We start from the raw sequence: 8,747 nt of genomic DNA on the forward strand, positions 1-8,747 counted from the left end.
ACCAGGTCCTTCAGTGCAGAGCTGCTCTCCAGCAGGTCCATGCCCAACCCGTGCTGGTACTTGGGGTTATTCCTCCCCAGGATCAGGACCTGCACTTTCCCTTATTGAATTTCTGTTGGTTCTTCTCTGCCCATCCTTCCAACCTGTTGAGGTCCCTCTGAAGGGCAGGACAGCCCTTCAAGGTATCACCACTCTCTCCAGTTTTGTATCAAAATGCTTGTCCTCATGCTGCTAAAGCTGTAAATATTGTGGCTTCTGGTAGGAACAATGTCCATGTGCTCTTTAGACTATATATAAACTACTGACTCACCTTCTTGCCTCAATTTAAGCAAATACTAATAAGCCATGTTTATAATGTGTTTCCTATCACATGCAATGGAAGCAATGTGCAAATTACCAAATTGTTTTGCTTTTGTTTTTTAATGTGTGGTCTGCAGGTGGTGAACTTTTTACTGGTCTCTACAGTGACTACTGGGGGAGAGATGCTGCTCTATTCCGCACCATGAACCGCATGGTACATCTGCGCACCGAGCCTGACAACGAGCGGCTGCTGAAAGGTGAGGGAAGGAGGATCAGGAGGAACCAGAGGTGTTTCACATGATTGTTTTTTTCTGTTTAAACAGAAACTGAAAACATAATCTTCATGCATATGCATATCATAGAGTCGCAGAATTTTAGGGGTTGGAAAGGACCTTACAGATGATCCAGCCCCAACCCCTGCCCTGGGCAGGGACACCTCCCACCAGAGCAGGTTGCTCAAGGCTCATCCAACCTGGCTGTGAACACTGCCAGGGTTGGGGCAGCCACAGCCTCCCTGGGCAACCTGGGACAGGGTCTCACCACCCTTAGAGTAAAACACTTTTTTCTCACATCCAACCTAGATTTCCCCTCCTTCAGTTTGAACCCATTACCCCTTGTCCTATCATTGCAGTTCCTAACACAGAGTCCCTCTCCAGCTCCTTGTAGCCCCTTCAGATACTGACAGGCTGCTCTGAGCTCTCCACACAGCCTTCTCTTCTCCAGGCTCAACAGCCCCAACTCCCTCAGCCTGTCCTCATAGGGGAGATGCTCCAGTCATCCTAGAAACTTTGTGGCCTCCTGGACGTGCTCCAACAGTTCCACGTCTTTCTTACATTGAGGGCACCAGAACTGTGTGCAGTATTCCAGGTGGGTCTCAGAGGGGGAGAATCACCTCCCTTGACCTGCTGCCCACAAATATCTGTTTGGAGGTGAACTTATTTCAACTGTATTTTATTTATTTAGACACAGGCTCCCCAGGACAGTGGTCACAGCCCCAAGCTTGACAGAGCTCCAGAGATGTTCAGACAATGGTCTTAGGCATTTATTATTTATTATTTGGTTGTTACCAGCTGATTTAAAGGATTGAAAAAATAAGAGTGTTTTAATAATGTGAAATCAATTCACTTTTGTTTTCTTTTAAAGAACCAAAATTCATTGGCTCCTACATGATTCCTGACAATGAAGACCATGATGACAACAAAGTATATTTCTTCTTTACTGAGAAAGCTTTAGAGGCTGAGACAAGCACTCATGCCATATACACCAGAGTGGGACGTGTATGTGCGGTAAGGCCCTTTCACTTATTCCCCAGCTAAATGAGAAAGGAAACATGCTCCTTTCTTTGGTCCTTCTCCCACCTGACTCCAACCTCCTGTCAGGGAGTTGCAGAGGGTGAGAAGGTCTCCCCTGAGCCTCCTCTTCTCCAGGCTGAACACCCCCAGCTCCCTCAGCCTCTCCTCATGCCACTTGTGCTCCAGTCCCTTCACCAGCCTCGTTGCTCTGCTCTGGACCTGCTCCAGCCCCTCAATGTCCCTCCTGAGCTGAGGGCCCAGAGCTGAGCACAGGATTCAAGGTGTGGCCTCACCAGAGTCCAGGGGCAGAATCACCTCCTGGTCCTGCTGACCACACTGTTCCTGCTCCAGCCCAGGATGCCACTGGCCTTCTTGGCCCCCTGAGCACACTGCTGGCTCCTGTTCAGCTTTCTGCTCTCTAGCCATGACTTCAACCAGAAGCCCACAGACCTTTCTCTTGCACTTCTTTAAAACTCCAAATCCTTGAGCCATTAACTTGACATCTGTATGTCAATTCAGATTTGATTCAGTGAATACAAAGCATAGTTAGCTGGTGATTCAAGGACTAGCTTATTTCCCCCAGCTTTTATATTTTCACCTGAGCTGTGGCAGGTTTTGTAGCACAGAGTCACCTACTCTGCATATGTCTACTTTCCTGAGGAAAACAGTTCTCTTATTTGTGAGAGGAGCTTTGCAAGCCTAACACAGAGCCTTAAACATCCAGTTCCACAGCCTACCCGAATATAAGGCCATAGTTTTGAGGATGCCATCTGAAGGTTACAAAATCTGATTGCTAAATAGTACTAAATTCTCCCTTTTCTTGACAGTCCCAACAGTCACAAGAGCAAGGAAAAGGTGAGACAGCCATAGCAAAGCAGGACTGATTTCAAGTTGCTGAGAAGTTGTTAGAACACCACATAGACAATTGCCTCAGACAATCCAGCTCTATAGATAGAATCAGGGCTTCAGTTTCCAAACACATTGATCTAACCCTACACCAAACTCCTAAAGCAAAGCTGAACTTTGCTAACATACTCAGTATATCTAGTGAACAAGAATGAGCAATGAAAAAAAAGGCTGCACCACAGCTGTATAGTTAAAACTATCCAGGGATGTGGTCCAGAATTAAAAAATTCTTATAAACCCACAGCTCTTAATGAGATCTGGACTTGATCAGTACAATCCTGCTTGAAAACTGATGCCAGGGAAATAATCCCAGTAATAGACATGTGGTTTGGAAATGCATGCTTTGGACGTTAAAAGATACAATGAGCAGCTAATTCAGCAGAGATGTTTGTGCTTCTAGACTTACTCATTCAAATTACCATCAGTGTTTGTGTCTTCCTACACAGAATGACATGGGAGGCCAGCGAGTGCTCGTCAACAAATGGACCACTTTCCTCAAAACCAGGCTAGTTTGCTCTGTGCCTGGGAGAAATGGAATTGATACACATTTTGATGAATTAGGTAAATATCCCAGGCTGCAACAAAGTTAAACCCATCAAAAAAACTCCATAATAACACATCTTGCTGTCATATATTCTACTCATGTTCATTAACAGGGAATGGTTGTTTGTGTTTTGTTTCCAATGTGCATGAAGTTGTATCCATATGGAGTTGACTATCACCACTTTATGCATTGCATTGTTTTTAGAGATTGCTTTTCAAATCTGCAGCAAATTAAATAGCATATATGAGTGAAATGGGATTATACTTTAAACAGGCAATGAAGTGTCTCTTTTGGGGCTGAGAAAAGTAGTTTGTTACCAATGATGTTGCATTTAAATTTTACAGAGGATGTGTTTCTGCTGCAAACTCGTGATAACAAAAATCCTGTGATATTTGGCCTCTTCAACACTACAAGGTAAACAACTGGAAGAAATAATAGCAGCCATAGAGGACTGTTTGAACAGTCTACTGAAGAGATAGAAGCTGCATGATACATATCCCTTAGCAAATATACAGTAAACAGTTTAATCCCTGTTCTATTCACAGTGGGACTTCCTTGTTAACGTACAAACTGCTCTGTGACACTCAGGGGCTCGAAGTCTCATTCAGTGAGTCAGCCTATCTGGATCACAAATTAATTAAGTGTTTCTCAGCTTGAAAATTTCCTAGTGTTGGATTATAAGCACTCCTGCATGCTTATAAGAGCAGCATCTCAGAGCCACCTGCCTTCCTTTAAGAGCTCCACTGCAATTCAGGGTTAGGAAAAAAGCAGCTTAAATTCCTACCAACTTCTTAGTGGAGCCTAAAGCACCAGCTGTGATGTTGCTGATGGCCTCCTTTTCTTTTTCCACTGCAGCCTAGTTCAGGTGGAAACCTCCAGTACTCTCATCTTGGCAATCCAACTATTAGTTTCAGATGTAACTGGTAGAGAAGAGCAGCCGTGCTTTTGCCACTATCTCCTTATTTATTTGCTTTTCATAAAGAAAGGCAGATCTTCTCCTCCAGGGATGCAGACACCTGGCATTTCCTGCCAGTAGAGAGAGGTGGGCACCTAATTAAAATTATCTGGATCTCCTTCTGGAGTCTTCAGAAATAATTTCTTTGTAGAGAGCACTGATGCTTGTTTAAAAAGAAAAAAGAATTGTTTTTCTGGAACTAAGTGAATAAATCTGAAAATTAAAATAGAAACTTCTGTGTGGATTGATCTACATAAAGTGATCTGATCTCAGAACACCGACTGACATTCCCAATTAAGATAGAAAGGACTCATTTTCAGACTGTTCATTATAGTCAGCATTGGTTGATTCCCATCTTTCCAAGGAAAAATGTTAGAGAAGAAAAACTGTTAACTGTTTAAGTCACTAATCAAAGACATAGAGGTCCTGAGTTCATTTTGCTGCATTTCCTCTGTGTTTCTAAACAAGCAATTTAGAGCTTATGCTCACCATCATCAAATTTTGGCACAACAACACAAAGCATCCTCAGAGAAATGTAACAAAAATAAACACATTAAAGACTTTTAAAGAGCATTGGACACAGTAGTCAGAAGAAAAGCATACAGGAAAGAATAAGTAGGATTTTCTCCCTGAAAACCGTTGAAATGTGACTCATTTTTAATTGCACAACAATAGCAGTATTAACTGTACAGAATGTGACATATTGTTTCAGTAATGCCTCTAAATTTTACTTCACAGCAATATTTTTAGAGGATATGCTATATGTGTTTACCACATGGCAAGTGTCCGAGCAGCTTTCAACGGACCATATGCTCATAAAGAAGGACCTGAATACCACTGGGCTCTCTATGAAAGAAAAGTACCTTATCCTAGACCTGGTTCAGTAAGTACAATCTATTTTGCTTCGCTTTGCTATGGAAATGAATTCAGAAAGAAAAAGCAGATTGCTGCTAATGTACAAATCTTCCCTGACTTCGCAGTCCAGGATATATTTCTTTGAATATTTACATATTCCAGCACTTCTGGAAAAGTGTTGAATGGCTCATGGTATGGGAGCTGAAAAAGGAGCAGAAGGGTGCAAGTCATTTTCCCAATAGCATGGAGCACATTAGCTGAGGTCTTTCCTGGGTGTTAATAGATTTAATCAGGTTTTTCTCTCTAGGTTGCAGAGCACATCAGAGGCTGAAGCAGCTGCTCTACCAGATAACAGAGAATGAAATGACTCACTTTTCTGCTGCTCATTTAGGGCACAGTTTAGAGGTCTTTTCAATGCTTTTCCAGCAGCATGAAGAGAAAGCCTCTTTCAGGCTGCAACCAAGTGTTAGGTTTCACACTCCAAAGAAAAGCAGCAGTTGGTAAACTGATTCCCACTACCTCTCCCCTTACAGAAGTGACATGAGGCCAAGGATAGCCTACTATTAGTCATCCTCTCCCAGGCAACCAGCAGCAGGACAAGAGGGCACAGACTCCAGCTCTGCCAGGGGAGGGTTAGGTTGGAGATTAGGAAGAGATTTTTTGCAGAGAGAGTGCTCAGGCATTGGAATGTGCTGCCCAGGGAGGTGGTGGATTCCCCATCCCTGGAGGTTTTCAAGCTGAGACTGGATGTGGCACTTAGTGCTATGGTCTAGTGACCACGGTAGGGTTGGACTTGATGATCTTTGAGGTCTCTTCCAACCCTGTTGGTTCTATGATTCTATGATCTCTGAGACTCAGCATTCTGTGCTCTTAGCTCTTGAATGAGTAAAGAATAAGCCTATAAGGAATGACAGCAGAGCTTTAAACACCCAGACGAGCACTGTTAAGAGTCACAGAGGTTCTGACAGACTCTGCAACCCACTGCACAACTTCTGCCATAATCTCTGCCCCTGTTTTACTGAGTCTTTTGGTTCACTTAGGTTGTGTTGCTTCTGGAAACGACATCAGTTACATCAAAAGTGGTGTTGATAGACTTCAGAGACAGCTGCATCTACTGTTTCCTTTCTAGACTACTTGATTTTATTTGATTAAAAATGAAAAGCCTGTGAAGGATTATTAAATCTCTCCAGGGCTAGAACATTGCAAAGGGAGCCTGGCAATGCCTATTCACTTGATCTGCTGTTCAGTGCTTGGGAAGCAGAGGCTTAGCCTCTCTTCATGCTCCTGCTCTGTCTCTCTATTGCAAACAGCTGGTGAAATTCCACCACTAGGTTGATTAGACAATTACTTTAAAGTCAACACTGAACAAATACTTTCCTGTAGCTAAGCCCAAAATGTGGAAACAAACATTGCCCCATCTTGACAAGTGTAGGAGTTTTTTGTCAATTACAGTTGGCCACAAGTTTAAAATTACTGTTTTCAGTAAACATAAGGAGTATTTTCTTTCATATTATTGATTGAAAAATCCAATTTAATAGGGAAAGGCTGCTACTGTGGCTTTGCTTGAAATGTTTCTTAAAACCACACTGTCTTATGAATATTTGGAGAAAGTAAATGGTTACTGAGATATTTCCAGCTTGATCATAAATGTTTTCAATTAGACATCATGAAGCAAATTGGAAAAGCAGAATCTATGTTCAGCTGGGAAACACTATATGCTGCACAAAGCATCCTAAAATTAACTTCTCTCTTTAACACATTAAATTACCCCTAATTGCACATTTGACTGAAGGAGGAAGCTTCTTTTAATCAGTCATTGACATAAAGTCTATTTGCTTTGCAAAACAGTAGATTGATCAATGCAAACATTGGTATTTGAAGCTAAACAGTGATATGTAATACTGTCATTGTGAGTTAGGAATTGGAACCAAATCTAATGTTGTTCGAATGCCTGAAATTAAGAATTGCTGTTGCTGCTGACATGATTTTGAAGTATGCTTAGTTTCTTATGGCAATATATTTTGCAATCAGAAGTAATAAGACTAGAGATTGATTTCAAGCATTAGTATTCTGCTGACTTTGCATGGCTGTGTCTCTGCTGGGACAGGAAACTCTTTTCTCCTAACTGTCAATGGCCATTCTGATTGCATCTTCAACATAAATTTGGGGAAGATGAGCACTATGGCTTTTGTCAAAATCCTCAAGTGTTAATGTTAACCTCTTCGTATGCCAGAGAGGGAGGAACTCCCTCTTTCTAAACATCACAATGCCAAGGCTCTGTTCAGCACTGCCTTTCTTCTCATGATCAATAGTAAGCATAGATGTCACTGTCCCAATTCCTACCATTGTCTTCTGTGCCTGTTTTTAGGTCAGGTGTTCTGTAGACTTGTCATTATCTGTGGAAACAAGACCTGTCTCTGACAATGTGGATGCCAAACCTTCAGGCTAATCTGTGCTTTGTGTTTTTGCAGTGTGCCAGCAAGGTGAACGGTGGTCTGTACACTACCACCAAAGACTATCCTGATGAAGCTGTTCATTTTGCCAGGAGTCATCCACTCATGTATCAGCCCATCAAGCCTGTTCATAAGAGACCAATACTAGTGAAAACAGATGGAAAGTACAATCTTAAACAAATAGCAGTGGACAGAGTGGAAGCTGAGGATGGGCAATACGATGTCTTGTTCATTGGCACAGGTAATTCATGAAAGCAAGAAGGACAATTAATTTAATAAAGGCTTTTTTGCCTCCAGGATGAAGAAAATCAATACAACATTCCTTTTAAACAATCATTCTTTACATGACTGTGCCAGTCTTCACCTTACAGGGGAGGTTAGTTATTCTAGACAAGTGCTTCACTGTGATGGTAACATTGTATAGGAAAATAATTCAAAGATTAGAGATTCAGATTAGATGTTAGGAATTTTTTTTTTCCCTGTTAAGAATGTTTAGGCACTGGAATAGATTGCCCAGGGAGGTGGTGCAGTCACCATCCCTGGAGGTGTTTCAGAGGTGTCTGATGTGGCAGTGGGTGATCTGGGTTAGGGTTTGGGGGTTCCAGCAGTGACAGGTTAATGGTTGGACTTGATGATCTTAGAGGTCTCTTCCAACCCTGATGACTTTAAGATTCCATAAGAGAAATTTAAGCATAGGATTCCATTTTAATTTCTTTTCTTTCCAGGCAAGAACCTTAAATCAAATTGCTGAATCACCTTATTTTTGAAACTTCAGAACTCAATCATTTATCTGAGTATAGTTGTGAGCTGAGACCTAGAGACAGGAGAGAAACAAAGGTGATATGATTTTTCCAAAATATCAGTGTAAGTTACTGGCTTTATTCCTATTTTCCCCAGTTCTGGAGACCACAAGTCTAGCTGATACTACTAAAAAGAAACTGCCAGCTTCCAGATTTGGATTACAACAGAGCTCAAGGAAGGAAAGAGGAAAAAAAAATGTTAGAAGTTTCCTGCCAAGTTTTCTTGTCTTTCTTTTGTGCCATTTTCATAAGATACAGAGAGCTTATTTAAAGAGAATTTTTAAACATCTTGTAAACAAATATGATTAAGGCAAAACATAACATAGAGCTGCACTAAGTCTAAGAAACCAGAGGAAAAACGCAACATTCTGCTAGTATTTGGAAAATAAGAAAACTTAAGAAAATAAAAGGAAATAGTAGAACTAGACAAGACTTTAGTCACATCTAATCTGTCTGGAAAAACATCCAAGGATTCTTACACTCACATTTAATCAATTTAACAACAGGAGTTGTATCACAAAACATTTTGACCATTTTGTCTAGGAAAGCATTTACAGTGAATTATTTTTTACTAATGAAATTCCTCTGATAAGCACATTTCAGGTTTGAAAACATTGAAAACAGCATGTTTGTAGACTAGCA

At 41.3% G+C, this 8,747-nt stretch overlaps 1 protein-coding gene across 1 annotated transcript in view; it reads left to right on the forward strand.

The window, feature by feature from the left end:
- SEMA3E (sema domain, immunoglobulin domain (Ig), short basic domain, secreted, (semaphorin) 3E) overlaps nucleotides 1-7,546 on the forward strand; it is a gene marked incomplete at both ends in the record, with an annotated part of 14,599 nt that extends 7,053 nt beyond the window's left edge. The window contains 6 exons of the mRNA XM_009074862.1: nucleotides 438-557; nucleotides 1,444-1,586; nucleotides 2,945-3,059; nucleotides 3,387-3,456; nucleotides 4,736-4,880; nucleotides 7,324-7,546. Coding sequence (XP_009073110.1) covers nucleotides 438-557; nucleotides 1,444-1,586; nucleotides 2,945-3,059; nucleotides 3,387-3,456; nucleotides 4,736-4,880; nucleotides 7,324-7,546 — 816 coding nt within the window. The remainder of the gene's footprint in view (nucleotides 1-437; nucleotides 558-1,443; nucleotides 1,587-2,944; nucleotides 3,060-3,386; nucleotides 3,457-4,735; nucleotides 4,881-7,323) is intronic.
- Nucleotides 7,547-8,747: the final 1,201 nt, after the last annotated feature.

The sequence above is a fragment of the Acanthisitta chloris genome, unplaced genomic scaffold (assembly GCF_000695815.1).
Source record: "Acanthisitta chloris isolate BGI_N310 unplaced genomic scaffold, ASM69581v1 scaffold12205, whole genome shotgun sequence".
NCBI classification, from domain to species: domain Eukaryota; kingdom Metazoa; phylum Chordata; class Aves; order Passeriformes; family Acanthisittidae; genus Acanthisitta; species Acanthisitta chloris.